The following is a 16,705-nucleotide window of genomic DNA, read 5'->3' as shown; positions in this document are numbered from 1 at the left end:
AAAGAGTAGATAATACTTATGTGCTTGAATGCATCCAGAGCAGCATAACCGAGAGCGGCTTAATTCGGTTCTACCAGTTCAAGCTCTCATCTCCTGGTTATTCATGCATGTGGGCAGACAATCTCGTCACGTAATTGTGTTTGTCTGAAACACTTCTTCCCGACATTAATGGCAAAATTACTCAGGCCACAAGGCTGTCTGTCAAGGTCTATCATGTTGGTGGTGATTACGCTTGAGCATGAGACAGCTGTGTGAAGAGCAGCCAGGTCCAAATGATCCACACACACGCCAGCCTCTTCTGGAGATGAGATGAGCTCTGTTGTGGAGACTAGAGGACGCTGGAGAGGAAGAGATTAGAAAGAGGACAGGGAATCACTCGCACACAGATCACATACTGATCAACCAGATAGACTTGACAATTTCAGATGTGCTCATTGCATGCAGACGCACTTTCCCTAGACAGGGATTTACAGGGGATGAAATTCGACATGGCACCCACAGTGAAGTCTGTAAGAAATGGTTTATGGTGTCTGGGTTGTGTAAGGACTCGACTGCTTTGCACAGACCTGAACTCCACTGGACACCTCTGCGAATCTAAAGCACTTGACCTCAGTAATGGCCGTGACTGAAAGGGAGCAAATCCACACAGCTGTGATGCAGTGGAAAGCTTTCCTAGAAGATTGGAAGCCGTTATAGAAGCATCCATTCTCAATTAATACTAGTGGTGTTGAAATGAAAATGTTCATGCACTTCAAACCTGACGGTGCACTTGCTTTTGGATTTCAAATGGAGCTTTAAATTAAATTCTAATTTTTTTATAATTAAATTGCAGAACTGTAAAAAAAGTGCTTGTGTAAATATGCTCTGGCAGAAATCACACATCCACACGTCTAAAGTTAGTCAGGCCAGTTGACTCATGCCTTGTTCTGCAGATCCTCTGCTTTAAACTGAATATTTGGTCATCTGCCCACTCTAATGTCAATACAACGAACTCATTATTTTATTCTATTGCAATGGAAAGTAAAGTGATCACTAGACGTCAAGTTGCAATTCTGTTGGGTTTATTAAATTTCTGTAAATGTACATAAATAAAGTTAGATTGCTTGCCTGGTTTTATATAAAAAAAAAAACACATACAGTATATATTTTGATATTATATTTATAACACATTTATATTCTTATATTTTATATTATATATCAATATATTTATCATACATATTTTTCCTAAATATATACATGCATGTGTAAAAAAAACAAAAAAAAAACAAAAACAAAAAGGAGCCATTTTTTAATTTTCTACTTTTAATATTAAATCAAAAACCAAATGAACGAATGAAACTCAGATTCATGTGCACCTCCATATAGACATGGTGTTTGAATGTCCACATTATACTTTAATGTAACCTTTTACTCTTATTCCATCGACTAGCATCACTCTAGGATATGTCTCTCACACTGGAGCTTGGTGTAAAATCACTAGTGCTGGCAGTGCTGCATGTGTTAGTTTGCTGGTGAATCTAGTGCACAAACAGAGCACCCGCATTTTATTTATTTATTTATTTTTATTTTTTTGGTGACCAGCTTCTCTCAGGGTCCTTTAGGAGATTCAGAATATGATTTCATGCCCCAGATCAGTTCCACTGTCTGAAGCTTCAGCCCGCTCTGAATGTGACAGCCCGCTGACGGCCTTTGAGGAAACGCATACTGATGTGGATAGATTCTCTCTCTTCCCCATCCTCTATCCTTTCTTCCCCTCTCCTTCTCCTCCCTCTCTCTTCTTCAGTCCCCTCTCTCTTTACCCCCTTTCATGCCATTCTTATTCATCTAAAAACAACACCAGCTCTCGCCTTTTGTAGTTGCACGGCATTTTAATAAAACATTGGCGGTTTTATACAGGGCTCCCTTGGCAGGCTGTTTTTCACTCAGCGCTTGGATAGTGGTGCTCGGAGGCATGTGTAGTTTTATAAACCACCAGCTTTCATTTGTCTTCTGTGACTCGTGCTTTCAGTCCCGCTATTGATATTTGCTTCACCCATGTGTAAAATACATGTGTTGTAAAGATTGTAGTGTGAAAAAAAACCTACCTGCCATTTGAAAGGGCACTGTTTCGGCAAAATGAATCTACGACAGAGATAATAAATGGAATATGTGCCCATTCAGAGCTTTTGCATAATTTTAGCTGTGATGTATATCCATGCCTAACGGCTACTGGAACGAGTAAAAAAATAAACTGTATATTCACACGTGAGTTGCTTACAGAGATGTGGTGAAAAATGCATTAGCTGCTAGTCACTTCAAGTATCTTATTCTTTAGTGGTCGGGTCAGAAAACAGCCTTGCTCTGTCTCGGCACTGAACCACACTCAGAGCAGAGGTGAAGAGATGCCTCAACACTATACAGCTTGCATTTGTTTACTGAGTACACCTTTCAATACTATATCTTTCTTTTCATTCGTATTTTGTTTAAGACGTGGTGCTGTGCATTTTAAAGGGGTGTGCGCTGGGGCGTCTCTCTGTTTGCCCTTCATGTGAAATCTCTCATTGTGAATCAGCTTCATCTCGAAGCTCTGAACAGCATGACTCCATCAGACTGACATCATGCCAGCAGCGGCAGCAGAGAGACTGAACATTTAAAAGTTTTTCCAAATGCTTGTTCTCAGCTAGTGCTGGCATTTTATGGAAGCGCATATTGTTTTCAGAGTCTATGAAAGTCTGTAAAAAGTCATTAATCTCCAGATTTATATGATGAAGCAACAGTATAATATAATAATATAATAAAGTTTCCACCTGACAATTATATAGAAAGCCGAAGTTTGCAATTGCGTATCGCTTTCATTTTTGTACGGGTTCAGTAGCACTTTTTCATGTTTTTGAAAGGATTCTCATATGCTTACCAAGGCTGCATTTATTTGATTAAAAATAGAGTAAAAACAGTGATACTGTGAAATATTACACAGTAAATAACTATCCATATATTTTAAAATGTAATTTATTTCAGTGGCCATCACTCCAATCTTCAGTGTCACGTGATCCTTCAGAATTTCTTCTTATACATTTTACTAACTTTTTAACTTATCAGAAAGTTAAGCACAGCATTTATTTGAATAACTGAATTGAAAACTGTCAGCTGAGACAATTTTAATGCATTCTTGCTGAATAAAATCAATCAATAAATAAACAAATAAATTAGTTAATTAAATCCCCCCCCAATGTTTTAAACAGTAGTGTATTTTTCAAACTTGACTTTATGTCTTGATTTGTGACTTTAGATACTGTATGATACAGTGTGCCTTTAATACTTATTTTAAACCCAAGTTCTCAATCACCTATTCTGTTTTAAGTTTGAGATTCTATTAAACTACATTCATAATGCAGGAACAAGTGGCCAATCCAATTTTTTGCTCATATGTGACTGTTTGTGTGAGTGTGTGTGTGTGTGTGCTCTTGTTTTTGTGACATATCAGGACACAACTGTGTATAATGGCATGGGTATGACACAGGTATTACAAGGAGAGGGTGACTTATGAGGACATAACCCATGTCCCCATTTTTCAAAATGCTTATAAATCATACCGAATTAGTTTTTTGAGAAAGTAAAAATGCACAAAGTTTCCTGTGAGGGTTAGGGTTAAGTGAAGGGTTGGTGTAGGGCCATAGAATATACAGTTTGTGCAGTATAAAAACCATTACGCCTATGGGATGTCCCCACTTTTCACAAAAACAAACGTGTGTGTGTGTGACAATGTGAACAGTACAAACCACATGGAAACTGTTAGATTCTGATGTGGTCCATTTCCAAATGTCTTCATAAATCAGGTACAGGTCTGATATTTTGCAATGTGATTTTATATACCAGTAGTTTTTTGGTCACTGGTGAATATGGAAGACAGCTGCTGAAGTAGACGGTGGAGCGACAGTCAGGTGTTAGAACTCATAAGTATTACAGTGACAGCTCTATACCAGCAAAACTCAGTCATATCATAAATATTGAATTATTATCTCCTCGACCCTGTCTTCGTCCTCCTCATAGCCTGTGCACAAATTTGTAGGCTTCCGCGGTATTTCGCCTTATAAATGCTGACTTCATTGGCCTTCTGCATGACTGAGACCTGCTTGCTGTCTTTGTTTCTAGTTATTTTGAGCATGCAAGTCAGTTCAGGACCATGATCAGTTGACACACAAATCATAATGTAAGCATTCAAGAAAAAAAATTGGATAAATCTAATTTTGGTTCTCTGTTGGGTTACTTGAATACCAAAGTAAACTTATAAAGCAAAACTAGTTAAACCCACTGCACTTTAATGAAAAAAAAAAGGAATTTTTAAATTAATTATAAATATAATACATTTGTACTATACACTCCTTTGCTTGACAAATGACTTTTATACGAGTTAATTACCCTTTGCAAAGTTGCACAATAACCTGACGGGAATCCATTTGAGTGTGTTTCAAGCTGTACTGAGATACTGTATTTCCAAAGAAACACCAAGGAACACTAAAAGTGATTATGAGACAAGGTTCTTGAAAAATATCAGTCAGTGGACAGCAACCCAATGAACTTAATGTACCTTTGAGCTGAGAGACTTCCATCACTGAAATAGTTTGGACACGAGGAACAAACTATGAGTCTGTCCAGAACTGGCTGTTCTCCAAAACAGCGTCTGGGTGAGAGGAGAAACAGAAGCAGAGGTCATTAACAGAAACACTAACAGAGTTACAGTCCTCTGTGATAAACACGGAAGACTGTGAATGTGAGACAACGATAGCAAACACAGTTCAGAAATCTGCCTGGTACAACCAAAACGACTTTGTTGGGAGAAACACACACACACACACACTTGACTCAGCAGGAGTTTTTCTCAAGGGTGTGTAGGAGAGACTCACAATTTGGAAGAGGATTCTGTAGTTAGACCAGATTCCAACTTCCAGGCCTTAATACAAAATGCTATATTGGAACAAACCTAACAAAGCACATCGAGCACAGCATCCCTACTGTAGAGCAGCATCACGCTTCAGGCACGATTCTTTGCGGCACAGACCAGAAAACTCATAAAAAAGGGAAAGGAAAATGGATAGAGAGCAAAATCGAAAGCAAAGTAGAAAAATCCTGGTGGTGCAGCAAGGAGCTCTGGGACATGGAAGATGATTCATCTTCCTACAGGAAGAACTTACAACAAAAGTCACTGAAGTGACTTAAAACCAAAGTGTGTAATGTCCTGGAGTCACTCAGTCAGAGGCCAGACCTCAATTCAACAGAGAATGAGAATGACTTCTCCACAAAGATAATGCTCACGTGACTTAGAAGAAAAAGGCCTTTGCAGTTTAGTGTTGTTGCAAAAATGATATACTTGTTTTGTTTTTTTTGCAGAAAGAGAGACAAAATCTAAACATGCTTTAAAAATAATATTTGGAAAGCAAAATTGTATAACAAAAAACTGTAAAGTTTGGGATCAGATTCTTTTATACTTATGTAAAAGTGGCAGTAAAGACATTGTTACAATAAAAAATTCTAATTCTATCTCAAAAAGTGCTGTTCTTTTAAACTTTCTACTAAAAGAATCTTCTGAAAAAATATTTATCATTACAACTGATTTCAACATTCAAGTAATAATGTTTCTTGAGCAGCAACTCTTTCTGATTTCTGATGGATCACATGACAGAGAAAACTGCTGAAAATTCAGCTGTGTCATAATTTTTTTTTAAATAGATAAATACATTTCAAAATCTATTACAATAGAAAAAGTTATTTTAAAATTCATAATATTACTGTGTTCACTGTATTTGTAAATGCAGCCTTGTTACAAACAATTCATCGACTCCAACCGTTTGTGTACAGATGCTGATTTATTTATTTATTTATTTTCTTCACAGGATAATTTCAATTTCAATTTCAATTTTATTTGTATAGCGCATTTACAACAGCCCCCAGGCTGACCAAAGTGCTTTACAGAAGAGCAAAAGTATTACACATACATGGAAAATATACCTGACACAAATTTAAAACCATCCATTTAAAAATGTAACATATCAACCAGTCAACCAGTGAAGGGATCTAAGAATTGGAGTGATGTGTTCATGTTTCGGACACTTTAAAAAGTCTGGCTGCAGCATTTTGGACAAGCTGAAGTCGCGCAATTTGAGACTTAGATGTACCGCAATTTTTAGAGATTTTGGAGAGAGAAAATGTTTAATTTTAGACAGTAAATGAAGCTGCTAAAAACTGGAACCAATAAGAGAGGAGATATGTTTATCAAATTTTAAGTGTTGGTCAATAATAAATTTATGCATTTAGCAGATGCTTTTATCCAAAGCGACGAACATTGCATTCAGGCTAACAATTTTCTACTATCATGTGTTCCCCGGGATTCCCAACCTTGAGCTTGCTAACGCAAAGCTCTACCAAAGAGAGAACAGAGAGGGAGCTAAAACAGAGCCTTGTGGAACGCCACAGGTCAGAGGAGCAAGGGAAGAGGAACAATTTCCCAGCTTCACTGAAAACTTTATGACTGAAACGATTTCAGAGCGTTTGCTTTTAGACCTACCCAAGACTCTAATCTAGATAATAGAAAGGAGGAGTGGTCTATGGTATCAAAAGCAGCAAATAAATCTAAAAGAATTAGAACCACAGATTCACCCGAAATCAGTGGAGAGGTAAATATCATTAAACACTCTCAAAAGGAAAGACTCAGTACTTATAACCAGATTGAAAAACTCATAAATAGAATTAGTGGTCAGAAGTGTTGATGTTGATTCAGCACAATTTTCTCTAAAACTTTTGAAATAAAAGGCAAAACAGAAATTGGACGAACTTTTTAGGATAGTGGGATCCAGTGAAGGCAGTGACTGTAGCGACTTTAAGGTTTGCAGGAACACAGCCAGTTTGGAGACACTTATTAATAAGGACAGCAAACCTGGCGCAATCGAATCAGTAATTAATTAAAAAAATTTGGGGTGAATGATATCGCTAGAGCAGAAAGAGGGTTTAAGATTGTTAACCACCTACTTCAAATCCTGGAGATTGATGGGGTCAAAAGCATCCAAAAATGCAGAGGAAGATGACATGATTGGAAAGATGCTTAAAGTTAGTGTGGGGCAGACACCAAGTCTTAAGTTAGTAATTTTGTCACTAAAATATCTCAAGAAGCTTTCACAGAGAGCATCAGAGGCAACAGGCATGGTGTTAACAGAAGGATTGGTAACAGATTGAATAATTGAAAATAAAACCTTAGGTTTAGAATGATTAGTTTCACTAAGGTTAGAAAAGTGTGCAGCTTTTGCAGACTTAGCTGCAGTCTAGTGAGAAGTAAGAGAGTCTCTGAACATTTGAAGAGATATGTGCAGCCTGTCTTGTTTCCATTTACGTTCTGCCTTTCTACAGTTTTGTCTTAGGAGACGGGTATCAGAGTTTTGCCATAGTACAGATTTAGTTTTTTGCTTGTGAGGCTTAAGGGGGGCAGTTGCATTTGCTGCCTAAAGCCAGGCAGAGTTCAAGAGGCTAAGATGTTGATCAGCATCCAGGTCAGATAGCGCTTGATCTAAGTGCAACTGTGAGCAACATTCAGCAAAACCCAAGTTATAAGTTGTGCTACACTGTGGAGAGCAGAAGCGAGAAAGACTTACAGTTGTATTTGAAAAATAAGAGAGTTCTGGAAGAGACAGTGTGAATAATATAGCCTTATGGTCAGAGATCATAAAATCTGAGAGCACAATATCAGTCCCATCAAGAGAGTGCAAGATTCAACGTACGTCCCTGTATATGAGTAGAGTCACTGATCCACTGGGATAGATTAAAAGCATCGATAATATTAAGAAACTCATGTGATAAGGGGTTAGACAGACTGCAGACATGGATTAAACATTTCCCCCTTTGCTTTCTCCATGGGATGTTGAGGGGCCATCGGCGGATATGTCCCGGGATAGTAGATGTGAACGACTCATCATAAAAACAGAGCAGACAACCCGACAAGAAACCACAAGAGCGACAGACGACAAGCCCAGTACACAGGCGCCATCTTGGATTCCAATCAGAGTAATAATTCTGCTCTGTTGGTGGATGTTTTTCTGTAGCAGTAAACCCCTGTTAGCCTTTATTCCTTAGGGTAAAAATACACTGCTATGGATGCATTTCATGTGCACTGGAATAGATAACTTCTGTTCTTGCCTCAGAGTTCATCCTTTGCCCTGGTGGATGCAGCTTGGTTGTGAGAAACAGTTTTTTTTCTTCTATCGGTGACAAATATGTTTTGAGGGTTCCGAGGATAAAGCAATTCATCAGTGAACAGTACTCACCAATTTCAGCTTTTCCCAGAAGAGTGACAGCGTTCTGTGATGTAACACCCACAGGAATAAACACCCCTGGCCAGTGTGTAATAGCGGTGGAGGTTGTGATTTTTCTGTGTGTCATCAGTCTGCTCTCTCATCAACTGCTGTTGACAGCACTGTCTGTGTGTATGGCTAAAACCTGTATTCTGACAAGGTCACCTTAAGAAACCTTCTGCTTTTGGGCTTTGAGACATTCTTGTTTTCTGGCTCGATCTAATCAGACCTTGTTCAGGGGGATAGGGTGAATGATAAAGAAGTAGTGACAGAAAATAACTGTAAGGAAGCAGTCTCTGTGTGTAATGGGTTTGTTGTCTTTAAAAATGAAGGATTCCTTAAAAAAGAGAAATATTCAAATAAATGGAGCCCTTTAAAAGTAAAATTATTAACGTTTTTAAGACTATATCAATAATAAAATATAAATGTTTGTAAAATAAATAAATAGAACACCTAAGGCTAAAATTATTTACCAAAAATAGAGTCTGCACATTGAGCAAACTGAATTAATTGCAAAGTACCGTGGAGAAAACTAGGTTATTAGCAAAAAAAAAAAGTGTTATTAACATTAATAGCGATAGATTCTACATACACTAAGTGAAAATAACAGTATTCTTTTTTTAACAAAAAGTGTTAGATCCTATTTTTACTTGCAAAGGCTGGCAAATACTATTTCCACCTCAGTGTTTTTTACTTCATTAGAAAACTGCCTGCAAAAATAACAACAAAAATATTAACAATAATATATACATTTTTTTATTTATTACATTTTTGGTACCCTAACCATATTTATCCATCTGCTCCCTGTCCTCAGAGGTCCAGGATGATGGTAACAATATGAGCTGCACATATCATGCTCGATGTGAAGCTCGTCCCATAAACACGACCACATCCAGTTTCAATTAGGCCTCTAAAATAACCATTAAGCACTTATATAAGCAAAAAAATCAAAAATTTGATTAATCTCAGGTTCATGTCAAAATCTATATTTACTTTTATTCACCACACCAGTGCTTCTGTTCTGGATGGTTTTCTTTTGTAATTTTGTTATTTTTATTAACCAGACAGTGGTGGGCGGAGTAAGTATAAATAGGCTCTTTGCACCTTAGTACACATAGACACTTAGTACACATAGAACAAAAAAGAAAATAAATAAATAAATAAATAAATTGCAGCCTCGCAAGCACTTAATTGTTTCCAAATGTTCCTCCAAGAAATTGTAACCATCCCTTTGCCCCGCAAATCAGTATTCATCAACAGTTTATCCCACCCAAAAACCAGAAGTCAAACCATTAATTTCCACAAAGTGTGAGGTGATGTAATTTCTGTTCAATAAATTCTGATAAGAGATATTGAACAAATTACACGTTAACTGTAAATTCATTCGAAACATAAAAAACACAACTCCTCATCCAGACTGGCTCCTCTTTTCATTGTCCCATTTCCCTTCTAGCTGTTTTGCAGCATGTGACTGAAATCTTTCCTGTCCAGTTCATATGTTTATAGTCAGAGCCGCATTGTGCCTGCTCATCTGTCGTGTTTTGTTTGTCCTCTGAAAGCGTGTTTGTTTGCTGTTGAGAGGTTGTGATATAACCTGTCTGTCAGGGGAAACTCTCACGCAGATGGCTGCGTATGAATGGAACAATTGAGGCCGAATGTGCACACTACGCCTTCTCCAGACAGACCGACATGACGCACACACACACACACTCCAGCTGGCTAATTAGACAGCAGAAGAGTCAAAGTTATAGCCCGTGTGTAATACGCTGTCTATTTTTCTCTTCCCCCACCCTGGCTGCTGCAGGAAAATGAGCTTTTATTGGTCCCCGATGGCCTGGTCTCATATCCATTAAACTGAATAAGTGCCTGAAATAGCCCTTGTAGTAAGCAGTATGATGCAGGATTCCCTACCACAGCAGCTATCAGCGCATCCGCTAGATCAATCAGCGGTGTAGCCCACGCTCCCTCAGGGTGACCTTATGTTTTTAAAAATATGATACTCAGCACCATTCAATGATACTCTGTAGGTTTTCTAAGTTTGCTTAGTCATTAACATTTCATGGAATTATACACGAGACTTTTAAATTGAATTTTCGGGATGTTTTTGAGACGTTCCAGCAGGGGTTAGTGAACATTATGGCAGCAAAGTGCTAGACTGCTTTTGGCTTCTTCCATTTAAATGGATACCGGATCTAATTTCAGATATAAATTTGATGAAAGGAACCAGAAAAGAGGTCCAGAAATGCTAAAAAATGGTATAAAGCTTTAAAAGTGGAATTGGAAAATGCAGTATTGTAGTCTGGTTGATGGTACACCGGGAGGTCCAAAGTCTGAACTTATGAGAATCTAATTTAAATCTGACCATTTTAGGACAAATAAATGCTATGCTGCACGATTAATAAAAATAAAATCTAAATCTTAATTTTGCTTAGTGTAACTATCAAATCGCAAAGGGTGAGATTTATTCCAATATTTGCGCTGTTTGTTTCAGAGTGTTTCAGTTTCACGCAAACAGCTCAAGATACAGTGTTTTCAGTGCCTCAAAGCCGCTCTGTTCACAGCATCTCTGAATCTGTTTTTTAGGAATACCACATGCACCACCAAGCTTCCCAACAGTGTGTAAATTAATTAAGACAGCCTTAAATATTAGTATTGTAATTTTACAGTTTTACTGTAAAATAAAATAATTATTATATTTTTAATACCCATTTTTTTTATTTCACAGTCATGTTAATATATAATCACAATTGCTAATCACAATAAAAAAAATTATCACAATTTGAATTAGCCCTACGTTATGACATAAAATAGACTTATGACGTTAAGACATAAGCCTATTTAAGATTTTGCACTATTTCTAGGTCACTAATCAAATAAGTAAACATGACTATTTGTACAGTACATATTGTCAGATGCTCTTGCTTCCACTGCAGCTCAAGATACTATTTGGATCATCTCAAATCATGCTGGACATTACTAGGTTTTACACAATCTTATGGAGTTTATGCAGCTCAAGAGCAGCAGTCATTAAAGCAAAAAGAGAAAAAATTCTACAACAAATGTATGTTTTTTTTTTTCAGTTCAACTTTTCACTCAATTTGTAATGAAAAAAAAAGAAGCAAAACAGCATAATTTTCACTAGTGGTCTCAGACTTTTGGTTCCAGTGTACAGTATGAGCGCACACACACTGACATAAGGTCCAGTTAATGAAAGCTGCTCGACAGTGCTTTACCACAGCTTTAAATGTCCCCTGACCCTCTGTTTGATATGTTGAGTAGGAAGGAGCCACACAGAGGCCTATACGAGATAACGTTAAGCCCCTGAGGTTCAGCAATCAATTTTTAGCGAGTCGCACAAAGTGACAGAATACAGAAAGCAATCACGTCCCTGCATGGATCTGAGCTGTCCACTGTCACCTGCTTAAACATTCAGAAGAGCTCTAAAATATTCTGATGTGATGTTAAAACAGTCGACAGGCAGCTCTCTGTTCCTGTCTTCCATTGTGTGTCTCTCCCCTCCTGTTTTGACTAACTTCAATCTAGAGGTAATGAGAGCCTAAGAAGCTAGAGACAGAAGCTATTTACATTTTTATTGATTTCTGAAAGTGCATTTAACATTTTTTTCCTTCTCTTTCCCCCACTCTTTTCGAATCCCCAAATGAGAGGCCCACTGCTCTGTTTACTCTCATTGAGGAGTGAAGATATTTTAGTCAGGAGCTCCTGCATTTTCTCCCTCTCTTGATAGATCAAAGCGGAAACTGGGTCTGTCTTATATAATTAAGACTAGGCATTAAAGAAAACAAACCCTTGTGAATTCTGACTGAAGCCCCACTGGGAAATGGAGTATTTTTCATAATTAAAGAAGCACAAACAAGGCCTACTCAACAATCCACAATAGATCTCAGTGGAGCATCATTGTTTCCTGATTTCCACAATGCTACTTGTCTGTTTGTCTCCTCGAAGCCAAACCTTCTAGTTAGAGTACGGCCATAATTGACTGGAACTGTGTTGTTAGCAGGTGCACATACTGTACTATACAAATTTCCTTACCTGATCTGGATCATTTTTGATCACTTATGACTGTAAGAGCACTAGGATGGAAAACCTTTTTTTCCTGGACTTAATTTTTTAAATCTTGTATGATTTTTACATTTTAATATAAAATGACACAATTTGGTAGGTCTTGCTAGATGACGCGAGGTGTGTGTCCATTATATGTTGCTACATAAAAATACTTAAACACTAGAAAAAAAATTAATATCATTTTATTTATTTATAAAAATTAACTCAGGAAACCAAATCAGCGAATGAATCATTTTAGATTGGCTTTGTGAACTGAATCAACCGATTCAATTAAAATTTCTGACTCAAAAGAACGATTAATTCACGAATCGGAAAACACTGCTTGCTTGTCACAAGAAAAGAAAAGAAGTAAAGAAAGTACATGGGCTACAAACAAACACAGATGTTTAGGTGTTTGTTTTCTTTTTTGGGAATAATATTTTAGCTATATAAGTAGATTTGTCTGATCATTATAATGCAATTTGACTGCTTTTAATCACTTTACTAAAAGCTTACTTCAGACATCTGCAAACTATTTAGCAAATAGTTTGTTAATGAAAAAATACAAATTTCAGCACTAAAATAATCTCTCTGTTGGTCATCACTCAGAAACATCTGCAAAGTTTTAATTAGTTTACATAGTTATGAAAGTAAAACTAAAAATAACCTGCAGGGAAAGTTCTGGAAAGGTTCTTAAATGAGCAATTACACTCGAGTAGGAGAGCGTTACCGGCTCTTATATCAGCATGACAGTGATTAGGCCAGACACACAAGGCCTTCACAATCGCTGATACAGAACCAGCATCACTCAAGTACAAGCATTGCATTGCATGCATATAACAGTTTGATGGCACAAGTGTGGAAATATAAGCAGAACAAATATAAGCAGGAGTGTCTTTAAAAACCCTTTTTTTGCAGAACTACTTTCTTTGGCCACAGATTTAAATCACAGTTTAACAGCTGAACTCATGCAAAGACTATAGAATACAAAAGACATGTCACTCATATACAGTAGTTTTGAATGGGAAGATGCAATGCTCAATATGGCCGCGCAATCATAGGAAGCCCCGCCTTCTGCATGAAAGAGACAAACGCTAATCGATAAAGTCATCACATCACTGGAGCTGCTGTTAGAAGTCGTTCTGAGTGCTCTTAGGACTGCACATATGTACTGGCAGATCAAGCCTGAAAAATACGCTATATGAGCAAAAGTAACAACATTGATGATACAGTTGTTGTCAGGTTTCTTAGGTGATTTCAAATATGAAATTTAATCATAAGCTTAGTGAAAAGTTTTGGAGATTTTGATGTTTCCCCATAAAAAGAGATCGGATTTGAACTTGCCTGATCAAGAGGTGTTTCAAAGATGGCCGCCGAGTGACATGACTTGTCTTAAAAGGACTTTTGCTCAAGCCTCGATTACAAATTCGAAAACGTCACTTTAGAGCTGGAAGGGAATGGATGGAGCAAGTGTGATTACCTGCATCTGATACAGCATTCATTCTTCAGGTCAATCTCATATTCACAAAAAAACACGTTTGAAGGTCCACTGAGTAAAGCGATATTGTCATACTCTCATTTCATCAATTAAGGATGATTTCCGATGACAGCGCTGCTTACTGCATTTGTTAACTTCATCTTAGAGGCAGTTTTTACAAGTAAAAATAACTTCTGTTTTAGTCTCTTTCAATATAAAAGTCTTTGCTGACCTGTAAAACAGTCACTTTATTGTTACTGTTACTTTATTGTCAACAATGTCACAAAAAACACCATCACGAACACTGTTCCCCAATAATACTATGTATATAAAATATTATTTATTGAATAATAAACAAAACAACAACAACAACAGTCATCATAAAAGCCATGCTCTAATATACAGCATTAAAGTTACATAAAATAACGTGATGAGATTTTGCCTTCAACCGAAACTATTTGCTCTGGAACAGATAATAGATTAATGAGAGTAAAGACTGCTCATCAGATTTACCCAAAACAAATGATATCTCATGTTTAACCAGATGCATCAGAGCCAGTGGCAAATTCCAGAAGATCTGGAGTGATACAAACAGTGAAAGGGCAATCCTGTAGAGATAACAGTACAATATATCACAGTTCTCAACCACTGAGAGCCAGAACGAACTGCTGTATAAAAAAGAACTTACAGGGAGCATTCCTATAGATTCAGAACGTTCTTATTTTGCTCCAAAAACAAAGGGAACCATATGGGAACAGCTTTCTTGACAACCCCCCTCACAATTAAATTATTTTATATTAAGAAAAGATTGATCATGATAATCTTCAGAATGAACAGAAGTCATACTGGTTTGGAATGAAATGAGAGTATGTTAATATGACAATTATCCATTTTGGATTATCTTTCCCTTTAATAATTGTTCTCTGTGGGTGTTTTGCACTGATATAAACAGTACTTGAACTGTTTTATCATAAGTTTATTTCTCTCCAGTGGGATAATGTGGTTTTGTTATTTGATTCAACCGTTCACACAAATCTGTTTTTGACACAAAAGTACAGTAACCAATATGCTTTAAATTGGTAGAAAGTCTTGCCATTGCTGTTGAGTCTATTTACTGAATATCTTTGTTAAAATAACCATTTATTTAGTTAACCTTGAATTCAGAGAGCACTGCAGAATGGTGCTCAGTTTAGGTAACAATAGGTCCAATCTGCTCACGAACGGAAGATTTTCCATCTCTATCTGATATATCTGTCTCTAAAGGCTGGATTAGCAGAGTGTTTTGTAATATCTCATTGTGGATACAGGAACTTACAGGCCGTCATCCTTAAAGGACTTCAGTTTATTTTAGATCGCTCACTGTCAAAGTGCTCTACAGTTAAATTGCAGCAGTTACCCATCATTCCCTTTGTCCTAAACCTACAGGGCCTTTTCTCTTCTATTAGAGTCAGCAAAGCTTTATGAGCATGATTGTTAGAATGTACAGTATTGAAAGAACATACTGCTGTACCAAATTAGACAATTCAGAAAATAAATAAGATAAAATAGAGAAAGAAACAAGGAATACATAAAAGGAAAACATAAAAAGAAATAGTCAAGTTAATAAGAAAGTACTGAAAGGGTAATTTAAAAAAGGGAAGAGAAAAATAAATAAAGTAAATGAATATTAGATTTTAATGGGAATGTAAAAGAAAGGTAAGGTAGAAAATAAAAGCAAAACAATTAAACTTAATAAAGGACAAACATAAGGAAAATATAAGGAATGGACAAGGCATAAATAGATAAATAAATAAATAAATAGTATGTAAGTAAAGAAATAATGAAGGAGAACTTTTAAAAATGGACAAGGGAGAAAAAAATTAATAATAAATTAAGTAAAGAATACTTCAATGGGGATTGGGAACATAAAATAAACTAACAAATAAACTAAATCAGAAGAACTGAATGGAAAAATACAAGGAAAGTAACAAGAAAAAAAATAACAAGGTTAATTACTGTGAGTAAATAACAGTTTAGGGGGTGAAAAAGCTAAATATATTAAAATAAAATAATAAAATTTGGATCTAAAATATGGTATATATACCTGTACAAAATATGTGTTTCATCTCTCATATATATCTCACTCCCTATATCTCACGTCTTTTCTCTTCTGCTTCTAAAGCGCTACCTCATCTCATCCTCCCTAAGGAGTGTCTGCGGTGTCTACATTGAAATGCATGATGAATTATGTGGTAATATAAGGGGACCATGAAAGATGACATGCATGAGATAATGATTGCAAATGTAGATCCACGTGGCGAGTCAGGAGTTTTTGTTTGTTTACTAATGGCTTTGTCTTTCGGCAGAAGGAGGGACATGCCAGGTGATTGCGGCACACCGGTGCTGTAACAAAAACAAGATTGAAGAGAGATCTCAGACAGTGAAGTGCTCCTGTTTACCCGGGAAAGTGGCAGGAACCACCAGGAATAAACCCTCCTGTGTTGATGGTAAGTGAATAGACATGGCAACCATGGATGAAGTCTTAAAGGAATAATTTAAGACAAAATTAAAATTAGCTGAAGATTTACTCCAAGATGTAAGTCAAAAAAAAAAATTCTTACTTGGAGCAGATGTGTAGAAATTTAGCATTATATCAATTGCGCACCAATGGATCCTCTGCAAGTGAATGGGTGCCGCCAGAATGAGAGTCATCTGATAAAAACATCACAATAATCCACAAGTAATCCACACCACTCCAGTCCACTAATTAACATCTTGTGAAGTAAAAAGCTAAAAATGTTTTTAATAAACAAGTCCATCACAGGGACATGTTTCATATTTTCAAGTCTACTATACATTAAAGGGTTAGTTC

The 16,705-nt window shown here is 36.7% G+C and overlaps 1 protein-coding gene across 4 annotated transcripts in view; it reads left to right on the top strand.

Annotated features, from left to right (window-relative positions):
* tafa1a (TAFA chemokine like family member 1a) overlaps nt 1-16,705 on the top strand; it is a 41,998-nt gene that overhangs the window by 19,625 nt on the left and 5,668 nt on the right. For 3 of the 4 annotated variants that reach the window (XM_052594745.1, XM_052594744.1, XM_052594746.1), the window contains one exon: nt 16,200-16,340. In XM_052594745.1, coding sequence (XP_052450705.1) covers nt 16,200-16,340 — 141 coding nt within the window. The remainder of the gene's footprint in view (nt 1-16,199; nt 16,341-16,705) is intronic. The other variant, XM_052594747.1, reaches the window with a different exon arrangement.

Source organism: Carassius gibelio, chromosome B23, assembly GCF_023724105.1.
Source record: "Carassius gibelio isolate Cgi1373 ecotype wild population from Czech Republic chromosome B23, carGib1.2-hapl.c, whole genome shotgun sequence".
Lineage (NCBI taxonomy): Eukaryota > Metazoa > Chordata > Actinopteri > Cypriniformes > Cyprinidae > Carassius > Carassius gibelio.
The sequence above is the reverse complement of the archived record's forward strand: the minus strand, read 5'-3'. Positions and strand labels throughout refer to the sequence as shown.